The sequence below is a fragment of the Barbus barbus genome (genome assembly GCF_936440315.1).
Source record: "Barbus barbus genome assembly, chromosome: 15".
NCBI classification, from domain to species: Eukaryota; Metazoa; Chordata; class Actinopteri; order Cypriniformes; family Cyprinidae; genus Barbus; species Barbus barbus.
In genome coordinates, this window is record NC_136743.1 from 22,955,610 (window position 1) to 22,982,784 (window position 27,175).

A 27,175-nucleotide genomic window follows, 5' to 3' on the forward strand; every position below is an offset into this window, starting at 1 on the left:
CTGAATATCTAAAGATTTATTAAGAATCAATCAATCATTCACATTAGAAATTTAATAAATTAGTATTATAAAATGTAAAACTAAAATATATACCTACATACAAAAACACCACTGAATAGGACATTTAAAATTCAGTTGGGACATATTTGATCATGCTACTGGACAAGCTCAAGCAGCTCTACCAAACTGATTCACAACTGAACTGAGGTTAAATGTAACATTTAAGCTTCACACAAAAATCATCTAGTAGCTCAGGGCAAAATTAATGAATCAGCATGTTTTGGACCTCTGTGCATTTATTCTGTAAAGACTTCAGGAATAGCAATAGTTGATGGGTTCTCCTGTAAGGACAGACACAGTACAGCTGCCACCTCATTATGTTCCTGCAGGAAAAGTAAAAGATTCAGATTTTCAGAAAAACTGTGTTTTGAGTGTTTTTAGTTTGTTGCTATGCAGGGTGGCTAAGTGGTGGTTTGCAGGCCCAAATCAAAGGAGCAAAATGAATGAAAGTTCACTCAAAATGGACTAACCCTCATGTTGTTTTAAACATGTATGACTTACGCAACCATTCAAAAGTTTAGGGTTGGTGTTGATGTTTTTGAAAGAAGCCTCTTATGCTCATTATGGCTACAATTATTCTATAAAACCAACACATAACTCTAATATTGTGAAATTACAACTTAAAATAATCCCCCTCCCATTATTTTAACATTTTAATAAAATTAATATGACTGTTTAATCCACTCCATTGTGTACACTAGATATTATAAACGTGCTTATATGCAGTTATGTTACTTGCCTGTTTTATGGGTGCTGGCGTCACAGAGGGATTGTTGCTCTTGGAGGGCCAGAGTCTGGTTAACAAACCTCAGCATACCTGATAGAGAGTCTAGATCTGGTTCTTCTGGTTGCTCTTGGTCCAGCATGTATGTGAGTGGATTAAAGGACATGTCTGTAGTGGAGGTGGCCTCATGGGTGCTCAGACCCTGCCAGGTCTGGTCGGGGGAGGGGGGCAGCAGCATTGCAGCCTGTACACTGGCTTTCAAACTGTCTGAAAGCTCCACAGAGGTGTCAGAGAAGGTGTTCTGCAAGGAGGAGATGCTGGAACGCACTGAAGTGTTTTTGTGAGAGGGGGGTGGGGAGCCGTGAAGAATAGATTCTTTGAGAGGAGGAGAGAGAGGCGGAGGAGTGCTGGGTTTGTGACGAAGTGTGATGTTGTGTAGTTCTGTGGCTCTTTCGAAGCTGGAGAGCTTGGCTTGAAGACGGGTGATCTCTGACTCCTAAGAAAACACAGTATAAGGAGTGAGGGAAAAAAAATAAAAAAAGTGATAAACAAAAACAAAAAAGTGATTATTAAAAATCATACATTAGCTTTGTTCCACAACCTAATGAGATGTCTACTTAGTTTATTTATTTTTAAAAAGGGTATACAGTCAGCTTTTAGGGCAAATGTAGGTTTACAGATTCAAAGACACTTGTTTCCTTTATAGTACTCCATTCCTCCCAATGTTAAAATAGATCCTTTTTAAGTTTTAAAATGAGAGTAAATTCTTCCATACTATATATTACCTTAATTTCTACCCATTCGTTGTTCACACTTCAAGACATAATGTTCAATTTGAATTTATTACTTGTATCCAATTATTTTGTTTGGCTGTTCAAATTATTTTTTTTAAATGTGGCCAATATCAGATTCAAGTGTGAACTGGACTCAGTCCTTAAATTGTAATATTTTAATAATAATAATAAAAAGAAGTAGTAGTAGTAGTAATAGTATATTTGCATTAATGATTATTATTATTATTTTTTTAAAGATACATTTATGGACTTTTATTTCTTTTTTTGATAGGACAGTAAAGGGCAGACAGGAAAGCATTGGGTGAAGAGAGGGGGGTGGGATCGGACCTCAAGCCAGGTCGCCACGAGCACGGTTCGCTATATATTGCTATTATATATATAAAACTCAACAACAAGGCTATCACCGCGGACAATGATTAATATATTTTTATAAAATTATTATTAAAAGATTTAATTATTTTAAAAAATACTGTTTATTTTAACAAATATTGTAATAGTAATTTCTTCTTTTGTTAACTTTTTATTTAATAAGAACAATAAAACAACATTAATAATAACAACAACAATACATATTATTAAACACAAATTATACATAATATTATCAAATGACATTTATAATATATTAACTCATTATTATTATTATTATTATTATAAAAATGTATTATAAAATTGTTCTCAAATACTATTATACAAATAGATTTTATTTTACAGAGAAACATTACAGTAATATAATATTGCATCTTTTTAAATCTGTGTATATTTAGGGGCCAAGCACCGAAGGTCCAATGGCACCTATTGTTTTTGTTGGCATTATTATTATGATTCCGTTTCTTCCGCTCTCGAGTCTATGGCAGCCCATAGAAGCGCTTGCGGGAAAGTTGTGGAATTTGGCACACTGATATTAATCAGATCATCTACATACCATACAAAACGTTTTGGAATTCAAGTCGATGAATCAAACCGTTCTCGAATAACACGCAAACAAATTCTACGAAAAGCACGCAAAAATGGATCTGAGGCTATATCTCCGGTATTGAGACCAAACTTGGTGTGTTATAACCCGGGTGTGTCTCACTCATACTGGAAACTGAAGCTGCGGACTCTTTGATCGCCCCCTGGTGGCTGGCTGCAGTACAGGTCATAAACCCCGCCCTCTCCATGTAAACAAATGGGACTTGAGTCATAACAAAAAAAATGAATTACACTTCCAAATATGATTTTGGTCATTTAAGGTAGTTGTTATCACGCTGATATATGTTCAGTTGTTTGTTTTTGTGGCAAGTTTGAGTTTAGCTAGTAATTTGATGCTATAAAAACGAGGCGTGTCGTTATGGTTGATTGGGTCTGCGGGAGTTTGGGCGGGAGTTTGGTTCCGCGGCTCCACCCCACGATTCTACTGCGCAGACTCTGGCTCCAAACGAATCTCTACTGCGCAGACTGTGGCTCCAAACAAATCTCTACTGCGCAGACTGTGGCTCCAAACAAATCTCTACTGCGCAGACTCGGGCTCCAAACGAATCTCTACTGCGCAGACTCAGGCTCCAAACGAATCTCTACTGCGCAGACTCGGGCTCCAAACGAATCTCTACTGCGCAGACTCGGGCTCCAAATGGCGTCATTTACTCACAATGGCAGCGGCCATACTGAGATGTATTCGCTTCACTTTTCTATAATGGAAGGAAGCGGAGAGACGTCCATCTTTTTTTACAGTCTATGGTTATAACAAGCATGACCTGAGATTACCTGCAGTGTTTCGGCGCAGTGCCGCCTAGTGGTCAGGAGATACGAAAAATGGCTATATTTGCTTATAACTTCTCAATGGTATGGCGAAAAAGACAATAAAAAAATAAAATAAAAAAAAAACACAAAGGGTCTCTTTAGATTCGGTGCATCATGCCGAGTCGAATGCTATATTTTGTAGTCAAATGCTATATTTTACGAACGAATTGACGCATTGTTACGAAACTTGGTATGGTTCATCAGCACAATGCCTTGAAGGAACGTGAGAATTTGAGCCAGTGCCACCTAGTGGTAAAATCTAATTTTCACATGCTTATAACTTTGGGTGTGATCGACTTATTTTCACAGAAGTCACCTTTTTAGACTCCTGAAACCTTGCAGAGTCCAGCGATACCAAACTTGCCAGGTTTTGCATTATGATTTGTGCATGTTGCAGTTTAGCGTTTAAAAAACATTTGCAAATATCTTAGAAACCGTTACTCCGATCGACACGAAACCACACCGTGGGAAATTCGAAAACAGAGCGTGCCAGCTATACGCTACTGCCCAATCTGTGAATTTTGCCTATTGTAATGAGACTCCTTGGGTCATGCTGAGAGCAGTGATACCAATGTTGCCATAGTCAGCCAAACTTCCTGTCTGCCATTTTGATTTATGTTGAAAACCTACTTTTTCAAACTCCTTCTCAACCTTTTGTCCGATTTTCACCAAAATTGAGTCAGATCATCTTTAGACCGTGCTGATAAAAAGTTATGGATTTCAGTCGATAGACAAAACGGTTTTCATACAGCGCCACTATAAATTTTGAGGCTGCAAAGCTTTGATATAATGACAACAAACTTTATGTGTGCCATTGTCACCTTACACAGAACACACCAAAATGATTTGATTGCAGCGCCACCCATTAGTCAAAAGTGATCAGCCATTTAATCATATTACTAGAGGTTGTATTTATGATTTTTCAGCCATTTCAATCGAAATCATCCTAAAATTGCTTTTAGTACTCATTGTTGCATTTGGTCTGATGCTCCATACTATGCTTAGCTCCTCATTTTGCCGCTGGAGTGCTTGGCCCCGTAATTGCGGTTTTCAGCTATATTATTATTATTATTAATAATAAAACAAACAAAAATATAAAACAAGCAAACTAAAACACCTAATAAAAAAAAAAATATAAAAAAAAATAACTAGATTAGATTGTAATCCAAATTGTACAGCCATACTGCTGCTTGTACATGCACTTTCCTCGCAGTATAACTCTAGAAATTAACTGTTTTTATTTGTAAAAACTTTAATAATATCCTTGAGGTGGACTGGGCAGTTTGCTTCCTTGTCATCAGTCCAAAAGATAGGCTCCAGCATCTATTGGGCAAGCAGTTTTGGAGAATGTATGGATGTTTAAAATAAACGTAATATGGAACTGTTGTATGTATTGGTTTTGTAAGACACCATCCAGTGAGTCATGCACCTTGATAAGCAGGGTCTCATTAGCATTCTGTAGAAGCTGTTCTTTGCTGTGAAGCTCAGCGTGTAGGCGAGTAGAGGTAGATCTAGCCTCTTCAAGCTGGTCTCGAGCCTGTTGCAGCCGCTGGCTCAGCTGCTCCTGAGAGTTACGCAAGCTGCTGGAGATCTGATCCGACACCTTCAGCAGCTGCCCACGCGTCTGCTGGAGAGCTGAAAGCTGGGAGGCAGAGAGAGAGGGTCAGCCCCAGCAAGCCAGCTCAACTGTCCCATGACAAATTTTCTGTTTCTCCAAACCTCTTTGTGGTGCTCCTCTCTCTGCTGCTCAAGCTCCTGCTGCAGGGTAGCAATGGTGGCCTGGAGTCTGACCTCAGCCTGTGTAGAGCGTTTCTCCATCACAGACATCTCTTCTTGCAGCTGATGAACTTCTTTCTCCTACAGAAAAACAACAAACAGGTTAAGGGCCACCAGGCCTTGAGAAAACTCAAGAATCTGAGAGACAGCTCATTAAAAGGTAACTTTCACTGATCTGCTCATAAACAATGTTCTGACGTGCCACTAAGCCAAAGATTGATGTTACACTAAACATGTACTCAAAGTGTAAATTATAGGCGTGAGATAATGGAATTTTAAATATAAATCTCTTATTTTTCTAAAGTCACACATCCAACTGAGAGCACAGCATACCCACAACACACACTGATAACTACCAAATTCAGTTTATTAAAATAACTCGTTTTACCTGTTTACATGCAAACCAATAACCAGGCAATGCAAGAAACCCGTGTTTACAAGACTTTTTTCTTCTTTTTTTAAATAAAACATAAGTTCTACATTCTATCCAGATGGTACACACACATACATACATATATATATAAAAAAGTCAGTGGAAAACTTTTAAGGACTCATTCAACCCACTAAAATGTGAGTAAATGACTCGTTTTGAGCTCAGAGCGGTTGTGCATTATTCCATTCTTTATTCCAATTAATTTCAATCGATTTGCAGTACATTTGACGCACCACTGACAACATGATTAATGTTCATCAACCCAACAACTCATCAGAACTTAGCACGTTTTATATTGTTTAGTATTCTTATTAGTATTATTGTTATTTTTGTTTTTTATGGAATGACCAGCAATGTCTCCTCTCATGTTTGAAGTTTGTACGACTGCACCACTTCTCCTTTGGCTGCACGAGATAAGAATACATTTTGTACAATATATTTCCTCCTCTAAAGAAAATCGTTTTAATGAGTTTACATGACCACACATTGGTTTAAGCATAATTGTTTTAAGAATGTGCACGTAAACACTCATTGAGACCCTAAAGCGTTTCACCTTCTGATGTGCTTGCTGGGTGACTTCATCTATCTGTCTATTCAGAGATTCACAGCGTGTATGTGCTTCCTGTAGCTCCTGTACAGTCTTCTGGAGCTGCTCACGATACACACGCAGCTGCTGGCCATGTTCAAGAGCGTCCTGACACACACACACACACACACAATATAAGTTGAGACTAAACAATGCAATTTAAAGGCTTACTCAGTAATTTCTTTTAGCAATTTTTAGATCAAACAGCAAGCATGCATACTAGCACAAGAGTATATTGAGAAAAAAAATGTATTAGCTCTAAGATTGATGTCAGAATGACATGGCACATGACAAAAATAAGAAAAAGAAATAACTCTAACAATGTCCTTTGAAGATAAGTGTTACACAACCTGTTGGTGTGGCTTAATTTCTGTAAAGCAAGAGTTTAATGTTGTAACACTGTTACTTCTGCTTGTCATATAATGTATTCAAATTTTCAGAGGGTTGCTGGCTCAAATCTCCTTATTTAATTTTGCATTTACTTAAAGTTTAAGGTTTCAGTTTTATTTTGATTTTGGGGTGGAAAAAGACCTGGGCATGTTTTGACAGGATTTGTGAGATTACACACTTTACCTCATTAATTACAGGGTAAAAAAAAAAAAATCTACTCTCTCCTCGCTATAGTTCAAACATGTGCCGTACCCTCTCCAGGTCCTCCTTAACCTGAATCTGTGACTTCAGCATCTGCAGCCTCTCCATCAAGAACTGCATCTGCACAGAGAGCAATGCAACCTCATAATTTGTCCATTAACAAACTCATCTGTGGTCACTCTCAACAACTCACCTGCTGGTCCTTCTCTCTAAGCTCTTTCTGGCTTTTCTCCAGAGCTTCCTGTAAATACTCCACATTCTTCTCCATCTCCAGCTTATGCTCTTTAATGGCCACATCCAGCTGTCCCAACTCAAGAGAGAACACAATGCTTTAGTAGAGTGGAGACATGGAGATAATGGAGATCTTGCTCATGTTTATGTGTGGTACCAGCTGCGCTCTCTGCTGTAGCTCCCCCTGTCTTTCTTTCAGAGCACTGTCCAGATCCAGCACCTCGTGGTTCCTCTCCTCCAGCTCCCTCTGACTCTCTCTGTAAACACATCCAATGATAGAGAAACTGATTATTTATTCATTCATTCATTTTTTGTTTGCATTAGATTTAGAATAGATTAGAACAAAGCTGAAGATATGTGCAATTTTTCTAGGTTTAAATACTTCTTTCCCATCCTTTATGCAAAGACATCTACAAATATATAAGAATTTGTTTAAGCATCCTCTCTGGCTTGAAGGGACTTTTTTTAACTATTTATTTGATACAGTCAATTAGGCTGATGGGGAGACTGGTCTTTATTATGTCAATTGCATTTGATGCAGAATTGACTCACTTCATTTTTAACTGGTGACCAGCTACGTCACAATACTAAAAATACAGATCTACATGTGCATGAGGTTTTGAATTTGTTAAATCATTTTGCAACTCTGTTACAAACCAATATTAACAGATGCCACAATCCACTGCTAATGTTATTAGTTGTGACGGAGTACACTTAGCTGTTTTGAGTCCAGTGTGCAAAATAAAAAAAGTACATGAACGTAGAGAATCATATATGGTGCGAGTTGTGTGGATATGTTGTAATTATAACTTTCGTAAAAAGTTATATTTCAGAAGAAATCATTTGATTGTTGTAGTTGTAATGATTTTTGTTGTAGTTGTGTAATGACCCAGAAACGGGTGAAGGTTGGGTAAATGTGGCGCATTTCAATAAAACTAATATTCATGATGACAAATTCTGTTATGAAGCACTACTGTGGCTTGACTGAATATTTTTGAGGTGAAGTGAAGCTGTGAATGTGTGTGTTTGTTTTGACCATGATTAGATCAAACTGACAACATTCTGAAGACTGGAACTAGTGTTTGAGTCACTGAATTTTGGGGTCAGAATTTTTTTTTGTTTTTGAAGGTCTTTTATGCTATCAAGTCTTTTCTTATGAGGTCTCTAAAGCTTTTAATTGAAAATGTGGAATATTGTTACATTTTACATTTATTCATTTAGCTGACGCTTTTATCCAAAGCGACTTACAATTGCTATATATATCAGAGGTCGCACGCCTCTGGAGCAACTAGGGGTTAAGTGTCTTGCTCAGGGACACATTGGTGTCTCACAGTGGATTCGAACCCGGGTCTCTCACACCAAAGGCATGTGTCTTATCCACTGCGCCATCACCACCCCTACAGATTGTTACACTTCAAAATAACTCTATAGTGCCATTTATTCCTTTTCAGAAGCCATTACTCCAGTCTTCAGTGTCACATGACCCTTCAGAAGTCATGCTGCTTAATATTTTTGTGAAAACTCTGAACATGTTTTTCAGGATATTTTGATGAACAGAAAGTTCAAAAGAACAACATTTATTTGAAATAGAAATCTTTTGTAACATTTTAAACATTTTTACTCCCACTTTTCAATTTAATGCATCGCTGAATAAAAGTATTCAATTAATACTGAATAAAAGTATTACTAAAAAATAAAATCTCATTGACCCTAAATGTAAGGATATTTAATAATTAGTTTAAATCTACAAATCCAGTAGACTACTGGGACACAGATTGATCAATATATGGACACTCATTGTACAAAGGCTCAAGTTATTAAAAAAGAAATAGTGAATTTAGTTCAATCTAAACCAATAAATTATCACATTATAATACATAACACATTACTAAAAGTAAAAAGAATAAATATAAGTTATAAAGGCTCATATTTATAATTAAAATAATGGATTTAGACAATTATTATATTAGAGCAGCATAACTTGGTTTGTATTTTCAAAGTGCATATACTATATTTATACATAAAAAAACCTAAGAATGATATGTTAGAAATTGGGTTTAGGAAATAAAAAGAAAATGGAATGACTTCACAGGTCTATGCTGAGACGGACATATCCATGTCCATGAAGAAGAACGAAAGAAAATCCAGGATGCAACAATCTGTGGGAATTTACAAGGAAATATTTATCCTTTTGTGAAGTGAAGTGGCATACTGCCAAGTATGGTGACCCATACTCGGAATTCGTGCTCTGCATTTAACCCACCCAACGTGCACACACACACAGCAGTGAACACACACACAGCAGTGAACACACACCCGGAGCATATAAAAATATTGGTATGAAGGTTATCTAAAAACACAAAATGTGTTTTGAGGCCTATACAGATCCATCATAATCTCTTTCAGAGGCATATAAACAACAACACAACAAGCTCAATTTAGGTTGTCCTCAGCCAAAAATGAGTAAGGATGTTAGAAACCTCAGAAATTCTGTAAATCCAGTGATGGATCGACTGCTGTGGCTTCCCAGCAGTCAGAGCAAGGTGGTAGAGTAGCTCACCTGAGCTCAGCAGCTAATTTATCGATGGCTGCTTGCTGTTGGTCTGACGTCAGCTGTGTCCGCTGCAGCAAGTCTCTGAGCTTCTGCAGGTGGTCCAGAGTATCTGCAAGCTCTCCACGCACCTCCTGCAACTGTCCCTCCAGCAACTGCGCCCGCTGCAGTGAGTTCCTCCTGTCCGTCTCACTGCGGTGGAGCTTCTCTTCAAGGTCCATAACTGAGACAAATAGACAAGAAAACATAAGAATATTATAAAAAATTATTCATCTCATCGTCCTCAGAGTTGTAGACTAGACAAGACTGGACTAGACTAGACCATGGGCGTCTCCTTGTGAGGTTCAAACCACCTTTGGGTAAGATTTCTTAAAGTGAGGTTTGCAAAACCCAATGAGTAGCTGTTGACAATTCTTAAATTCTCACTTTTTTAGAGGCTTAGGTTTCACGTACAACTCAGAAGGTTATGCCCATTATAGTTTTGTTGGAGGTCACTGGAGCTGCATACCAATTTCACTCTTCTTATCCAGCAGGCCTTTGGTCTCCTTGAGCGTCTCCTCCATCTGATTAAGCTGAGAGGCTTTCGTGTTGCTGTCTCTCCTCAAACGCAACAGCTCCAGCTCCATGTCTGACAGCTCCACTCGACACTTACTCATCTCTGAACTCAGCTGCCTGAAAAACACACACAGCTAAACATTACTATCTTTTCCTCCGTGCTTTTATTATTGTCCAGTTGCTGTTTGTACGTGACTATAGGTAAAAGATAACTGGCCTTAAAAGAAATTACAGAAAATCAAGATATGAAAATCCTAGTTGTCTAGATCTGGATTTTATGTGAACAGCCACTATGTGAAGCACTTTCTTCCTCAGCCAAAATAATTTGCTGTTGCAGTTTATATAGAGAAAAAGTTTAGCAGGAGTGGCTAGGGACACAAAGGCTTTGAAGACATTAAACAGTCATAAGATCATCTCAAGGCCAAGGGACACCCTCAGGACAAGTCTCTTATTCAAACATTTTCTAGTCATATGCTTTCACATTTTCATTAAAAAAACAGAACCAAAAAAACACTCTGCTTGTTTAATGCATTTATATTCTGTTTTATAATTTTGAAAATAGAAAAGGGGCAATAGTCTGGAAATACAATCATATTTCCATACTGGTTTTCTTTTTTCTATACTTATCCAGACCTGGAAAACACTAAAATCAAATTTCATACTTTTCCATGCTGCGCAGGAAGGAACCCATAAACATGTTCTGAGCATCTATTTGCAGTGCTACACAAAAATTAAAGCTGAAGAAATATTCCCACAATATAAAAGGTAAATTAAGGAACTGAAATGCCAGGTGGTCTCACGCTATGGAGCAGGAGAGCTCTGCAGCCTGTTTCTCCTTCTTCTGCACCTCCTGAGTGGCCTCCTCCACCTCTCTCTCCCTTCTCCTCAGAGCCTGAGATAAGGCAGTGCGCTCCTTCTCCAAATCTTGTTCCAACTGGGACACCTGTGGGCAATCAGTAGATGTTATCCCACTTTTCACAAAGATGAGATTTTTATTTTTTTTTGTTATTTCCATGCAGTAAAGTCATGAGAATATTGTCTAACCCGTTTTTGCTTTTTTCCCCCCAACTTTATTTAAAGTGAGCCATGGCCTGTACATTGGCAACAGGGTGAATAATAGGAGAATAAGTTGACATGCACTTGCTATTTAGTAACTATTAAGTTATTAACAGTCAGTAGATTGTCTGAAAAATAAAGTCTAATATTCTAATGAGTGATAGTTGATCTATATTTACAGCAAAAGTTACTTTTATAGAATGTGTAAAGTGAACAATCAGAATTACGTGACTAAATATTATTAAATAGTGAAAAAAGTAATTTTTATAAATTATACAAACTCTTGATTATTTGGAGTAACCAATAAATGGTTTAAAATGAGACCAGAAACACGCTTTAATAAAGTAAACAGGGTCAGCTCCTTTTGGAGGTTCAGTACAAAGGGTTTTTTACTGGAAAAGAAGCTTGTTTTGTGCTGCAGCAGAACAACCCTTAGGCACAACTATACATATCTTCAAACAGATGAATGACACTATTATTTATTGATCAGGTATTAACAAGGATGACATTAATTTTTTTTTTAAATAACACTAATGAGGAGAATGAATACTGAATATGCAAAAATGACCCGACCGAAATGATATATGATACGGTGTTTGATCAGTTACTCATATGAGCAATTCTAAAATGAATTCTATTGTCTTATGTTTTTTTATAATAAACAGTGTCTGCTAGTCAGAATATACGTCTACGTCTGAACTTTTTTTTAATGTGAAGCTTTACAATGTGACCTAAATGTGAAGGTTTGTTGAGTGTATGTATTATCATATAGCTCACTCTCTTTTTATTGTCTATGCAATAAGCATACCCAGACATGTGGATAGTCACAAGTACTGCTATAAGGAAAACCAAAAATTCAATAATAATAGTAATTGTAATAATAATAAAATTATATAAACTATTGTGTATTGGGACACACCTCAATCAGACCCATTTTCACATATAAAGTCAAGCATGCAGTCTACATTTACAAACAAATTGAATATAAAGCGGGGTACACACACACACACACACACACATATATATATATATATATTTAGCATAACATGTATATGCTAAATTGGAAAGCAATTGAATTCTATGGCAAATCTTCATCAAGATAAGTTTAAGTGTGTATGTGTAAGCATTCCCACCCAGTATTTTCAATTACTTTTTACAGTTGTTTGTAATTAAAATTACCGGATAGCCATTTTTAAAATCATTTACTGATTTTTATCAGTTCATTAAGAACCAACTGAAAACATCTGACTAAAAAGAACAAACCGCACACAAATCAGACTCAGCACAAGAGCAATTTGTAGATCAGGAATAATAAAAGTATAATCTCTACTGAGATTACGGATTTAAGATTTTAAAGTTCTCATAAAATAAATATTAAAGTTTTGTTGCTTTTATTATGAATATCTTAGGCTTAAGGATATCTCTAAGCTAGTGTTACGGTGTAAATATTCTTTACTCTGGGGTGAATGAAGTCTGGTTTCACGTCAGTGTCACACAAACATCCACAGTATACACAGTTTTCTTAAATCCGGAGACTAAATTGTATATTATAAAACTGTATAAATTGTATTATAATTTGTGTTATAAATTATTACTACACATTACTAAATTGTATATTGTAGAAACTAAACTTAATTTCCTGTAAAGCTGATTTACAACTATTTGTATCGTGAAAAGCGCTATACAAATAAACTTGAATCAAATTTAAATGCATCAAAGCATCAAGGAAACCTACACTCATCAAACCACTTCATGGAAACTTTAAAGGGGTCATGAACTGAGAAATCAAAATTCCCTTGATCTTTTGACATATAAGAGGTCATTGTGCTATAAAAACATCCTGCAGGTTTCATAACTTTATAAGCCAGCCTGCCAAAACATTTGTGGAATGTGCCACTCTATGATGTAATAGTGTGGCCAAACACTGCCTCTGCAGAAGATCAACGCCTGCTTCTACATCGCTGCTTGTGTAGCCCTGCCCCCCAATTTGCGCATGTAGTGTAAACGAGACTGACAAACACAGGTCTACACAGAAATCAAACGCTAAAGATGCTCCGCAGACAACCAGTTGCTGTGCAGTGCCAAGTTGTGGAAAAACACAGTCTTTCCATTGCCTTCCTTCTATGAAGGATGTACTGTCAAACTTACACAACTGTTAGCCGACCATGGCAGTGGGTATTTTCTTCCGAGTCTACAATCTGCCACGCCTATTCAAACAGAGCGTTCTGATAAGGGGGCTTAAAAACATGACAGAAAATAACCTATTACTTCTAAATGATGTTTTTTCTGATGTAAAAATCTTGATGACATTATAAAGGGACCTCAAGAGTACAAAATAATTTTAAAAAATTTCATGACCCCATTAATAATTTCCCACAACTTTTTTTAGGCCTGAAAACACAATTTTTTTAAATTCACTGATATTTCCTGGTTTTCCAGAGCCATAGGAACCCTGGTGTATGTACCTGGGTCTGCAATTGACTCTGGCTCTCCTCCAGCTGTGCGATGCGTAGCGTGCTCTCCTGCAACATGGTGTGCTGGTTCTGGATAGAGTGCTGAAGCTGCAGGTTCTCCTCACTGGAGCTCTGATAAGCGACACAGTTCCTCTTCAGCTCTTCCTGCAGCTGTGACAGCTGATGAGCATGCTACATTGAGTGATACATTAGCCAACAGGAGCTACTAACTGTCCTTCAAATAATGTTCCCCAGGAAGAGGAAGTGCCTAGCCCTAGTGACTGACCTCACTGTTCTTCAGCTCCAGTTGTCTATCATGATGTTTTTTTGCATCCTCCATCTGGTGGAGATAATGACTCAGCTCCTCTTTACAGGAGGACAGTTCAGTCTGCAGGTTCCTAACCTAGAAAGAAACAAAACAGAATTTATAACCAAGCAAGTGGTTGTGGCAATAAAGCAAGAAATGTCATGAGTTTTTGTCCTATATCTCAACAGCTGCATAATAATTAGAGTAGTGATCGACCGATATTGATTTTTTATAACCGATACCGATACCAATTATTTGCATGTCTATGTGCCCGATAACCGATATGCAGAACCGATATTTATTTACTGTTATAAAGTAAATAAATGACTGCGTGAAGTAAGTCCATACTTCACTTTGGTTTTTCCTCCTTTCAGTCATCTTAACAAAAAATGTTTTGAGAATTAGCAGTCTTTCATGCAGGGCTCTAGACTCATTCTTCCCACTGATCTCACTTTTGCGCACGAGCACATAATTTGGTTGCAATTTGTTTTTTGTTTTTGCTACAACATTTGATTAATCAATGCATGCTGATGAACTTTTATCATAGTTTATAGTTATATGGTAACGAACGTTTTCAACATTCAACTCGTTCTTTTTCATCTGTATTATTTGTGATTTAAATTTTGTGAACAGGAATTCCTTTTTTCGTGCGCTTTTTACTTTCAAATTTGCGATCTTGGTGTCACATTTTACAAGAAAAGATCATTGTCTGTTTTGCTTATATCTATACACCTTTAACTTTTTAAGACTAAAATAAAAGATGGATTCATTGTTATTCTTAATTAAAAAGTGCAACAACAATAAAACAGTACGTTGACAATGACAAACTCTTACATAACATTTACTAACAAAAACGAATAAGACGAGGCATATGGCATAGGACACACCACATGCTGTACTATATACCGTATATTACAGAATGTTTAGCAAACTCTGAGGAAGCAAATAAATATTAATATATATATATTTTTTTTAATTAAGGAAAGCCTCCATAGCATAACCTGAGGTAAACAGCAAAGATAACAAGCTTCTCAAAACGAAAACAAAAAGAAAAGTAAAACTAAACTGGCTGTAGCTGACAGGAGTTTTTTCTACAAGAATACCACCACGTTCACCTTCTCTGGTTTAAGAAGCGGTCTTTTACTTTAGTTTGAAAACAAATCCATCCGTTGCGCTCCATCCGCGACGCGCACCTTCACGCTCGTGCTGACGCAGCGAGTATGAACCAGGCTCTACCCACTAAGCGCTCGCGCTGAATGCACCTCTCTTCACGTGATCAGTGAAATCTGACTCCTGCTATAATGTGCTGCGGCTGGCAGCGCGCGCTGTATGAAGCAGACGCTTTGGAGCAGCGCAGACCTGGCACTCGTACAAATGCGACCACGTCAAATTTTAACTCGCAAACAATTACCATTTTGGTCGCAGTCTAGAGCCCTGTCATGTTCAATTTAATCTTCGTATTACAACAATAAAAAACATTTTATTTATAAAAAGCTTTAGCAGCACCACTAATATTAGCAGTAAGCAAAATTAACATAGAAAGTCTAATGTTTTCAAATGGAGAAAATAAAGGACAGGAGTCATATCAACTTCATTTTTAACTACAGTTTTAGTAGGTTTATAAGCTGTTTAATAGGATAAAGAGTGAAGAATAATTCACTGGATAATGTTAATTCACGGAATAATATTCTCTGGAATATTGGAATATAACAAGCATTGTATTTTATTGCATTTCTGAACTGGCATGCTCTAAATTATGCTGCTGACAGCGCGGTTTATCTGCATTTACACAGAACTATAGGCTACTCAAACTGCGATCGATCGCGGAGATAATAAATAATTAATTTCCATAGAGTTGTATTAATTTAGATGTTTATAAACAAAATAATGGTTATATAGTAAGTGTTAATACAATTTAGGGTGCTTCAAAAAAGTGAATCTTGTTAAAAGTTACATGCGGTGGCCGTGCTGAGCATTTCTTGAGCATCAACCGCTGAGTGAACTGCAATATGAAAGCGGCTTCACGAGACTAATGATGAGCATATAGACAACAGAGAGAGAATTACATTCAGCGCTTTTATTTCCAACATGCAATCATTCATGGCTGTATTATTTAATTCATGCAAAGTTACGTCTTTATTGGGAGAGGACTTGACGGATTATCTGTGACTCCGACTTCACGAGACTAATAGACCACAGAGAGAATTAAATTCAGCGCTTTTATTTCCACCATGTGCTAATTCATGGCTGTGTTATTTCAGGCAAAGTTATAGCCTATCTTTATAGGGACAGGGCTTGACAGAGTATCTTATTTATCATATTTCTTAGAGCCAAGTTGCATTTAAACTATATATCAGGCATTTATGTAATACATCTAATTTGTGCATTAATGCCTGTAATATTAAATAGTTTACTAACTACAGCAAATCAAGTACCTGCAAGCCGTTGCTGTCTCGTCTCCCCTCAGATGCGCTGCAATTGCGATCCTGCGCGCAATTCTGAAAACGTCCACAAGATGGCGGTGTTTATCGGGGAATCCGATATTACAAAACCGATATTCGATTATGGAAAAATGCTTAAATATCGGGAAAAATATCGGTAAATCGATATATCGGTCGATCTCTAAATTAGAGTATGCAATTATTGGCTACACTACTTTCTGCTTTGAGGACTGAATGATTACTTGACACTAGAAACAGGATTGGGCAGCCCTACTCCACAATAAGGTCCCATAGTTAACATTCCTTAATGAATAAGTGAACAACGAGCAATACATTTGCTACAGTATTTATTTAAAATTAGTTAATTAATAAAAATACAACTGTTCATTGTTAGTGCATGTTTATTTGGTACCATTAAATAATATTAACATTCAGCTTTTAATGTTTTAGCAAATGTTGAAATATATCCACATTTTTCCTGAACACGGAAGTCTTACCTGACTGGAACTGCTTTACATTTCCAGTCTCTGGTGTTTCTAGTCAAATTAACATATTTTCCGAGCTGATAATATAATGTTAAACCTTGGAAAATGGTTTTAAAAAGCACATGGAGCCATAGTTTCAACACTTCACAGTGTCATAGTTTAATGAGTGGATAGATGACATGAAGCAGCCCAAGGGAAGCTGCATTGAAAACAGATGAGGGCACAAATAGTTTGTGGGCTTTTGTGCACAAAATGATAAGAGCACACATTATTTTAACACAGTTACAGTTTAATTAAGTCAATCTCTTCGACCCTGTTTTAACATGGATTTCTATGGAGACCGGAACACGAAAGCACCCAATGGAAGTTAGAATCCATCATTGGCGGCACTCATCAGTTACTCAGGAAAAAAGTGGATATAATCAAGATGTAAACGGAGACTTTTTTTTTTTTATACCTCAATAACTATGAATCATAATTAGGTAATTTTAAATATCAACACTGCCAGGTTCGGTTTATAAAAATGTAGCTTTGTAATAATTACAGCAGAAATAATGAAATATCTTTGAATAAAGTGTTGGACAATGGGGGTGTTTCAGTCAAAAACTGTGATAACCACTGCTTTAGACAAAGCAATGTAATGCCATACTATCCTGTTCTGTTCACAGTGCTGAGCAAACAAAGTAAAAAAAATAAAATAAACAGTTAGTCAGTCTCACCACTGAAGCAGAGTCAGCAGCTTGTTCTTCAACATTTCTAAGTGCCTCTTCACTGCATTTAGATTTTGACTCAAAATCCTGTCCAAGGAACAAAGACATACTCCGTGAGAGATTTACACAAACTCACATCATTCACAGTTAATGTGTTTCAGTGCAGTCCAAAAGTCTGAGTAAAGTAAAAAAAAATATAATATATATTTTTTTTCATTAGAAATTAATATAAAGTGTAAACCCTGCAAATAGCATCTTGTGCTTCAATGGAAACAAGAACATCTGAATGTCTACAGACATAATATCACAATATCAATATCACAATATCAAAAATTTAATAATAGTCAAATTTCCTCTTAATTTAAAGGTAGGGTGGGGCCAGTGGGTTGAGACCCTTGGGTGGGTCACAAGACGTAAAAAAAATGGGTCGCCAGGATGAAAAATGAAACTTTTATAACGAAACAAACAACAGCTGCATCACAGTAGACTCCGATGTGCATTTGTGTTTACGCCCTGGAGAGCATTAAAAGTTTGTATTTATGTGTTTTTGCAGCATTGACCATTTTAGCCAATCACAGACATATCTGTTGATTTGTAGAACACAATGTCCAATCAGAGGTGTTTCAGTTAGTCAGAATCCACACACCGCCCCAAAACACTGGAGTTTTTTGGTTCAGTCCGGACTCCGGAGTTCTGCAAGCTTGCAAATCCCCTCATTAAAACGTTGTCTATCTCTGTTTATTTTGGAAAATGTTCAAATTTTACATCTGTTCTGTAAATCTTATTATTTTTCCATATTGGCAAAACACCATCTGGCTTAGCCTGCTAGTACAGTAGCCACGCCCCAAACTCTCGCTATTGGCTGTAAGGCAGGTAGAACAGCATATCAATGCATTCTGATCAATTCGGATTCAGATTTTTAATGTAGTCTCAGACTTTGAAAGCCCACTGTTTTCATGGAATGAGTATGCATTAAAAGCGAGATCTGACCTTAGTGATCTTATCTACAACGGCCTGTAGAAGAGCAGCTCTCTGCTGTGACTGCTGCTTCACTGCGTGAAGATCAGTCACATTTCGTTCTAGTTCCTCAAGTTCAGTCTGTTTCTGAGCCAGAGACAACTGTATCTGAAACACACACACACTCGGTTTTAACATTTTTTTTTAAGTGCAATAAAATTAGTAAATGCACAAATGCATACATACCACCTCAATAGTATCCTCCAGTTCTTTGCATTTGTGTGACTGTGTCATTTTGACTTTCTCTATAGTCTGCTGATACTCCCTCTGTTTCTTGTTCAAGACTGACTGGTAGTGCTGAACACTGCTAGCCTTTTCCTAATTTAACACAGAAACACAGAGTATAGATTTACAGTTTTATCTTGAAATCAGTACTTGCTTTGTGTGTATGTGTTACCAGAAGGTCTTGTTCAAGTTGGCTGGTTTTCATTACAGCCTGTGAATACGCAGCACTCTTCTCCTGCAGCTGTTTCTCCAGGACAGTCACACGCAAACTCTTCTTTTTTAGCTAATGAACAGAATGTTGCTCAGTTAGATTACTGCACTTCTATAAAATCAAAATAATAGGTAATTGGAGGGGAATACATGAAAGGTAAACAACTGTTTAAATTTTGGGCTTGGTAAGATTTTTTAAACGTCTCTTATGTTCACAAAGGCTGCGTTGTACAGTAAAAGCAGTAATACTGTGAACTATTATTACAATAAATAAATAAAACTTAAAAATAGAAATATAATTTTTTGTGTATCCCTGTTTTTATTCCAAAGTCCCTTTTCTCCTCATTGTATAATGCTAATTCTCGATTAGTATGGAATGGTAAGACTTCATGGACCTAAAAAAAAAAAAAAATGCAAAAACCAAAGAATATGGGTGGTTTGGCCCTCCCTGATTTTCTATTGTATTACTGGGCCGTGAATAAATGCTCTACACTACACTGGATTCATTAGAACAACAGACAATTATGGCTTCCAAATTACCCCTGTCTTCCGCCATATATGTTAATCCTTCGTTCCACTCCTCTATTCTGGATGGTGCATATGACTATTGGAGGGATCAGGGTCTCCTTTCTAACATTTTTTTTGCTAAAGGCTTAATTTCTGAATATGGGAGTTTTGGACAAGGGCCAGATCACAGGTCTTAACGCTCGGACAACATACAGAATTACCAAATGTTGCCATAAGTTAAATATATTAAGTTTGTGCAATATATAAATATATTGTGGAAACTTAATTTCCTGTATAGCTGCTTTGCAACGATTTGTATTGTAAAAAGCGCTATACAAATAAACTTGAACTTACACAATGTAAGGTAGTTCATAAGAGTTCATTGGTTCAAATACAGACTTCCTTGGATTGATCCGACTAGGGACCCACTTAGAGTGATAGATGTGTCACTTTGGAAAACCAAACTAACTCTAGAAACTCTACAAACTAACCTTTTGGATATATACAGTTGTGATCAAAATTTTACAGTTTGGGAACCCCATGCAGAATTTGTTAAAATGTTAATTATTTTACCAAAACAAGAGGGATCATACAAAATGCATGTTATTTTTCATTTAGTACTGACGTGAATAAGATATTTCACATAAGATGTATACATAAGAAGAGTTCATTTGCAAAAGCAGATAACTAATTCTCAGAAATCATGTTTTTTTCATTGTGCATTCCAATTAATCTCAATCAAATTACAGTTGGGTTATTTTGACTAGGTTAAAAAAGTAATAAAAAAAACAGCTAACTAACAATAAAAACATGATAACAAAAACATGTTTTTTGACTATTTTAAAAACGGAGTTAGCCGTTTTTGCAAATAAACTCTTCATATAGTCCACAAGAGAAAATTAGTTAAATTTATAAAAATGACTCCATTCAAAAGTTTACATGCGCTTGATTCTTAAAATTGTGTTGTTATCTGGATTAGCCACAGCTGTTTTTTTTTTGTGATAGTTGTTCATGAGTCCCTTGTTTGTCCTCAAGAGTTAAAAAAAATAGCCAGGAAGGATAAGGAGAGAGCAATTGTCTGTGGCCACCACCTGCAAAACTATTCCTTTTTAAGGGCTTGTCCTGCTGTAGCCTCTCTAACATTCTTGTTGTCACTTTCATTAGCACCAAAGCAGGAGAAACTGATTCACACTCACTTATGCTTCCTAAGTGGACAGATTGATATCCCTGAAGCTCACTGCTGCCCTGATCCAGGTCTGGCAGGAGACCCCCCCATGCAGGACACAATCCGGCATCTCATCAGGAGCATCTCTATCTGTCTGTCTATCTATATGTGTGTGTGTCTGTGTACACATTTATATGTATATAAATATTATTACAATAATAATATTCTTAATTTCCGTAATTTGTAAAGTCTCTTTTCCTTTGTAATGCTGCTTTGTTTTCTAAAATGTTTCAATAACTCATAAGATTTTTTATGTAATATAATTCACATTTAATCAATTTCACGCATCCTTACTGAATTTGGCATAAAATGAAGTTGTGTTCGCATTTTGATTTCATGGTGACTTTAAACGTACTCGTCCCAAACTTTTGAACATGCCATTGCTAACGTTTCATTAGTTAATATTTACTGAATAATGAAATACTTTCTGCACTGGTACTGAAATTTCACTTCTATAATACTACTTACAGTCAAATGTAATAAAACAGATTACAGATTACATTACATGATTTATTATAAATTAATTACATGTCTTAACTATATTATCAAGCAAGAATCATGTCACATGTGAAATGTTTCCAAAAGCAGTGCATAAACATACAAACAAACTTCAAGCATCTGTGATTATTTTTTCACTGCTTCACTTTTTTCACATGCAGCCAGCAAATACAATTCAAAAAAAAATTTTCATGGTACCCAACAAAACTACTGTGACACTGTTCTGGTACAGGAAACACTGATTTGAAGGGTCACTAACCTCTTTCTCTAAGGAAGTGGCCTGTGTAGCCTTGTCCAGTAGCTGGTTGTGGAGCTGCTGGTAGTGAGAGGATCTCTCTGTGATGGAGGTCTGCAGCGAGGAGATCTCCTCCTGGGCTCTAGTCAGTCTCTCTTGTAGGCCCTGTGCGGCACTGGCGTGCTGGGTCTTCTCCCTCTCAACCATCTGAAGCACCTTCAACAGTTTCTGATAACGTTCACCTATATGAACAGGGGGAGAGATTAAAGTAACAGTTTGTCCAGTAAAATAATACAAAATACAAAAAACTGCATGAAAAAATTAAAGTGGACAGTCTCACGAAGGCAGCCGTATCCTGTGCTGAGAGTTATATGCTCACCAGGTTTCTGTTTGAGAGATTCAGTGGTGCTTGTGTAAGACAAGTCGGGCAGCAAACAAGGGTTCACACACGGTGCACCCTCCCGATTCTGAAACACAAGTCATTCCACAGTCATGAAGAGAACTGTTTTTGCCCATAAAACTAAAATCAGTGGAGTCAAATTGTGTTTTAGACCCCGTAACTTTCAATGACTGAAAAAAAAAAAAAAAATTCCAATATCTTCTTTTTTGATTCACAGAATAAAACAGGGTAAGTAAAGGCCCGTTCACACCAAGAATGATAACTATAACAATATAGTTTTGACAAAGCAGAAAAGAGCAGAAGAGAGTCCACAGCACAACTAAAACCATAAAAACACAGAGGACAGTTGATGGAATCACTTTCAGAAAGATTTTTTTTTCACCTGATGAATGATAAAAACATTGACAGCCATTCAGAATCCATTCTGCTTTTAAGTGCTCAAGCATAGCATGGAACACTATCATCCGTTCGTGTGGACATGAATATAGTTATCGTTCTTGGTGTAAACGGTCTTTAAATGAGGACAGAACTTTCATTGTTTTTTCCCTTTAAATGTGCACAAAGCAATACAAACTTTAAAATGCAATTACTTTTATTTAGGATGTGTATATGTGTGTGTGTGTGCATTCCAGGACCTCTCTCAGATGTAGTAAGTCCAATATGCTCTCAAGGCTGGTCAGCTCAGCTCTGTCCTGTTCTTTCTCTCTGTGGGCATGAGCCACCCTCTGCTCCTGACATGCCGTGAGGAGCCGCAGGTCCTCGTTCTCTTTCCTCAGCCCTGCCATCTCCTGCAGCTGAGCCTCCTTCTCAGCTAGCTCCCTCTGCAGCTGTTCCAGTTGATCTGAGAGTTGCTGAACCTGAGACTGCAACAGCACAGTCTCAGTGGAGAGAGACTCAGAGCGGGTCTGAACTTCCTTCAGCTCACTGATCAGAGAACAGAAACGGCAGTAACTAGCATGAGCAGTTTACCTTTTCCAAACAGTCTAGAAGCTAATAAACTGGTCAAAAGATCGGATCATTTACCGATTAACATATTAGAAGATATGCATTTAAAAGTAACAGATAAATGTATTAAAATTGTGACAAAAAATTGCCAATAGGGTAAAAAACTATTTAAATATTTTGTTTTTATATTTTTAAATTTAATATTTTTATTTTATTTTTTTTAAATATAGACCGTGGCAGCAGTTTACTGTCGGGGATTTGTCATGTTGCGGTGCGGCATCCAGTGTAGAAAACATCACTGATTATAATGAGTTCTATTGTTACGATAAGGCAAGAAGTAAGACCCGTGTAAATATCAGATCAGCTTTCCAGCGCTGGAGAGAACTCAAGCAGGAGTTCTCTCTTTTGCTTTGTTCCACAGAACTAATTGTTCTGGGGGGCGAGACCCTTTTGGGGTAGGGGCGTGTTTGTTTAGGTGATTTCAATTGTCAACATTGGCTACCAGAAATCGCTTACCCCACCTTTAACTAAACATATAATATATATTACCGTTCAAAAGTTTAGGGTCGGTAAGATTGTTTTTTAAAGAAATTAATACTTTTGTTCAGCAACGATGCATTAAATTGTTAAAAAGTGACAGTAAAAACAATCCTAATGTCAAAAAAGATTTCTATTTGTGATAAATATTGTTCCTTTGAACTTTGTATTCGCCAAATAATAAAAAAAAAAAAATCAGCTTTGCCATCAAAGGAATAAGTTACAAAACAAAATATTCAGGTAGAAAACTATTTTGAAAAATGTTACAATTTCCTGTATTTTTGAACAAATAAATCTTTGACGAGCATAAGAGATATTTCAAATAAAAAATACACACATAACCATCATTAAGGAATGATATTCATATCTCCACAACCCAAAACAGTATATAGTTTATATCAGTATACAGCATGGTATACATCTTACCAGATGTTGTGACGTAGACCAACCTTCTCTCTCTCCAGCTCAGCACACTTCCTCTCCAGCTCCTCTCTCTCCCTGTCACACTCCATCAGGCTGACTTTCAGCTGGCCCTCACTCTCCAACACCTTCAATAAATACAGGACATGCATGATACATACAGCAGGAAAAGAAGTAATTACTGAATGATTCCTATGTCAGTTTAAGATTCCTGTGTTAAATTACCATCCTGAGTTTTTCAGAAACGTCCTCTTTGTATTCTTTAAAGGTCACCGTGAGCTTCTCTGCATTTTGAAGTGCTTGGTTTCTCTGCTGCTCCGCACTTAGAAAGAAACATTTTCCCAGAATTTAAGTTGTGGGCTTTCAGGAATTACAAAAAGACATTGTAAATTTGAGATAATTGATTACTGTTTCCAGGATGAATTAGTCTAAAGTTTTCATCAGCGTAATTAAGCTCATACCGTTTTCCCAGACGTGTTCTTTCAGCTAACTCAGCTTTAACAACTCTCAGCTCATCTCTGAGCTTCTCCACCAGCCGGTTACTCAGCATCACTGTCTGTTCACTTTCTTCCAACTTCTGCTCTGCACCCCTGAAGAGACAAGAACATGCTGCTCCAGATATCTGTCAGAAAAGAATCTGAATGTATTCTAGGAGGATGTAAGTGATAGAGAAGATGAACCTACTCTAAAGCTTTGGTTTGGGTTTCCAGTTCTGCCTCAAGACCCAGAATCTGCTCCTTCATGTGAGACACACTGGAGGTCCTGGCTCCCAAAGTGGATCCCAACAGACGGGCCTATACAAACAAACATCAGTTAACAACATAACCAGAGAGGAGTTTGTTGTGTCACCAGAGGATTGAGTTTTGACAAAGAGAACAACAACATGCACTTTCAATTTTCATTTATTGAACACTTTAAGGTGTCAAAGTTTTTAAAACATGTTGCTCATTTGTATGGTGATTAAAATAAAAATATTTTTTTATTATTATTTTTTATTTAGTTAAAAACTAACTAGTTCTTAAGACGCAGTCTTCACATAGTGGCTGTGTTTATGCAACTGGCCCCAGGTGAGTCATCTGAATCATTTAATCATCAACAAATCATTCAGACCCATTTTATGAAATAGTTCAATGATTTGTTAAAAAGATCATCAACACAAAAGAAAGATTTGTTCATGAATCAAACTTCACTACTTTTCTCATGAACGTGCCAAGGAATGCTTGGATGGATGTTTAGATTTTTTAGTAAACATCAATTTAAACTTGCCTGTTTCCAACACAGAATTACCAAATGGCTTCAGAAGACTTGGAATATAGAGAACAAATTGTATGTATTACTTCTATAATAATTTTATTTTGCAGCTTCACAGAACCAGTCTTCATTCACTTTCATTATAAGGAACATTGGCCAGGATATTCTCCTTTTGTGTCGTTCAAAACGTTCAAAGGTTTGGGGTCAGTAATAAAATACTTTTATTCAGCAACGATACTTTTTTTAAAAGTGACAGTACACACATTTATAATATTACAAAAGATTTTTTCTTTTAAATAAATCCAGTATAAAAAGTATAAGTGTTATAATACATAAATACTATATAGAATATAATAATAATTTTAAAAATAAGCAGTGCAATTTTTTTTTAATATTGATAAGAAGAAATTCTTGAGCATCAAATCAGCCTACTAGAATGATTTCTGAAGGATCATAACACTGAAGACTGGAGTAATAAATTATGCTTATTTTAAAATATATTATAGTTAATTTAAATTGTAATAATATTTAAAAAAAATCTAACCTTCCTCTAATTTTTGAACAGAAGTGTACCTCCGCTGAAACCCAACACACAGTGTAATAAACTGACACCATAACCAATCGCTATGTGAGGAGCATTACCTTGGACTTTGAGCTGACTAACTCAAGTTGAGCAGCTTCTATGTCACCGATGAGCTGCCTGTTCTCCATGGCCAGAGAAGTGTTCTCCTGCCTGATGGTGTTAAGCTTCCTCCTGATTACAGACATCTCTGTCTCCATGCCGCTGTCTGACTACAGATGAACACAAAAAACACAGCTCAAATAAGGCAAAAACCTTTAAAATCGGTGGGATTTGCGGGCCTATTTTATAAACAACAAGCATTTAAAAGGCAACAACACTTTAGTTAATTTATCTGCTATATCTTCACAGTATCTTACCCTGCAGTCACATGCACACACCCTCTGCTCAGGGTGTGAATATGCTCCTCTTGGTTGTCCAGGATCAGGATTCTGAAGGTCCTCTAAAGTAAGACGACCTGGGAATCCGTCCACAGCACTTCTGTTATTATCCTCACCAGTGATGTCATTTCCTGATTGACTGAAATTAATGCCAGAACAACTTTTTTTTTTAATTATGAAGTGCTAACAATACAAGAAATAGAATCATACTTAGCAGTAGCACTGTATAAAATCACAGTAATTATTTACAATATCAAAACAAGCATTACATGGGCCAAACTGACATTTCTAAGAAAATCTCAGAAGGGGAACAAGAGACACAAAACTGCATCTTGAATCATATCTGAAAGAGCTGCCATCAGGTAAAACCCACAATGCATTTCAGCAATCCTCAACAGACTAAATACCTCACCTCAATTGTTCCCCCAGTGACTGCAGGGTTTTCTCGGTTAATCGCAGCTGATTTCTCAAGGAAGCAACATCCTCTACCAACCCCCTGTTGTCTTTGAACATTGGTGATTGTTATGAAGAGCACTGTGAATACAGGTTATCTTTGTTAAACGGAGTTGACTAAAAACTAACAATAATCTCGCACTGTAAATTCTTGCTTTAAACACTTTCTTATTTTAATTTACAGCGTTGTCTATTTATGGTAATGAGTAATGAGTTATCATACCTACCTTACACTCAAGTGATTTGGCTTCATTTCATGTATTCAACAGGTTGTCAAGGAACAAACGGCAACTCTTTCACCATTTTTCAGCTCTCCGCTGCTTTTCGGTGGGTTAATTGACCAGATATTTCTATACTAGTGAATACCTGCTCATCAGCATGTTCAAAACAGCAGTTTTGTGCAGAAAACGCCTTATTTCCAGTAGATTTAGCCTAGCATTCACTGCATTGAGATCTAAACAAAACGCTTCAGTTGATTGGCTGAGACGAAAAACCAGTGGCGACGTCATACTGACGTGCTAGGACCGCGAATGAAAGCGCGAGCAGCGCTAAAATTGAACACAAGATCCAGGGGGCGTGGTTAATCTAGATCCAACTCCTCCCACCTTACCTGAACCTACCCGTCTCCACCCCCTAAATGTGGATCCAACCCCGCCCCCTGGATCTTTGTTCCAGGGGCTACTGGAGTTTTCATCAAAGATATGTGGTTTTCATAATATTTTATTTACATTGTACTGTATGATGTTAACAACAGTTTGTT

The 27,175-nt window shown here is 36.8% G+C and overlaps 1 protein-coding gene across 2 annotated transcripts; it reads right to left on the minus strand.

Annotated features, from left to right (window-relative positions):
• On the minus strand, positions 1-26,899 carry LOC306881224 (coiled-coil domain-containing protein 18-like). Of its 2 annotated transcripts, none has more exons than XM_079435209.1 (28): positions 26,643-26,899; positions 26,375-26,496; positions 25,942-26,101; positions 25,645-25,794; positions 24,436-24,545; positions 24,213-24,341; positions 23,977-24,073; positions 23,758-23,879; positions 22,485-22,773; positions 21,829-21,916; positions 21,474-21,691; positions 18,947-19,057; positions 18,736-18,867; positions 18,523-18,657; positions 17,542-17,619; positions 13,876-13,992; positions 13,602-13,769; positions 10,881-11,023; positions 10,034-10,197; positions 9,535-9,748; positions 7,132-7,231; positions 6,937-7,053; positions 6,795-6,863; positions 6,120-6,260; positions 5,077-5,214; positions 4,787-4,999; positions 800-1,280; positions 1-383 (listed from the first exon to the last, which is right to left on the minus strand). In XM_079435209.1, the coding sequence occupies exons 2-28, from the start codon at positions 26,473-26,475 to the stop codon at positions 376-378; spliced, it is 3,993 nt and encodes a 1,330-aa protein (XP_079291335.1). In that variant the 5' UTR covers positions 26,476-26,496; positions 26,643-26,899; the 3' UTR covers positions 1-375. The 2 variants fall into 2 exon arrangements, with proteins under 2 accessions (XP_079291335.1, XP_079291334.1); XM_079435208.1 differs by having other exon boundaries at positions 13,602-13,781.
• Between the last annotated feature and the right edge of the window lie 276 nt (positions 26,900-27,175).

Bases quoted from the DNA above. Each gene is read 5' to 3' on its own strand.
- LOC306881224 (XM_079435208.1), bottom strand. From the start codon at position 26,475: ATGTTCAAAGACAACAGGGGGTTGGTAGAGGATGTTGCTTCCTTGAGA. The intron at 24,074-24,212 runs GTATGAGCTTAA...TTTCTTTCTAAG, and splicing joins AGAACACGTCTGGGAAAACG to TGCGGAGCAGCAGAGAAACC. The intron at 5,000-5,076 runs GTTTGGAGAAAC...TCTGCCTCCCAG, and splicing joins GAGAGGAGCACCACAAAGAG to CTTTCAGCTCTCCAGCAGAC.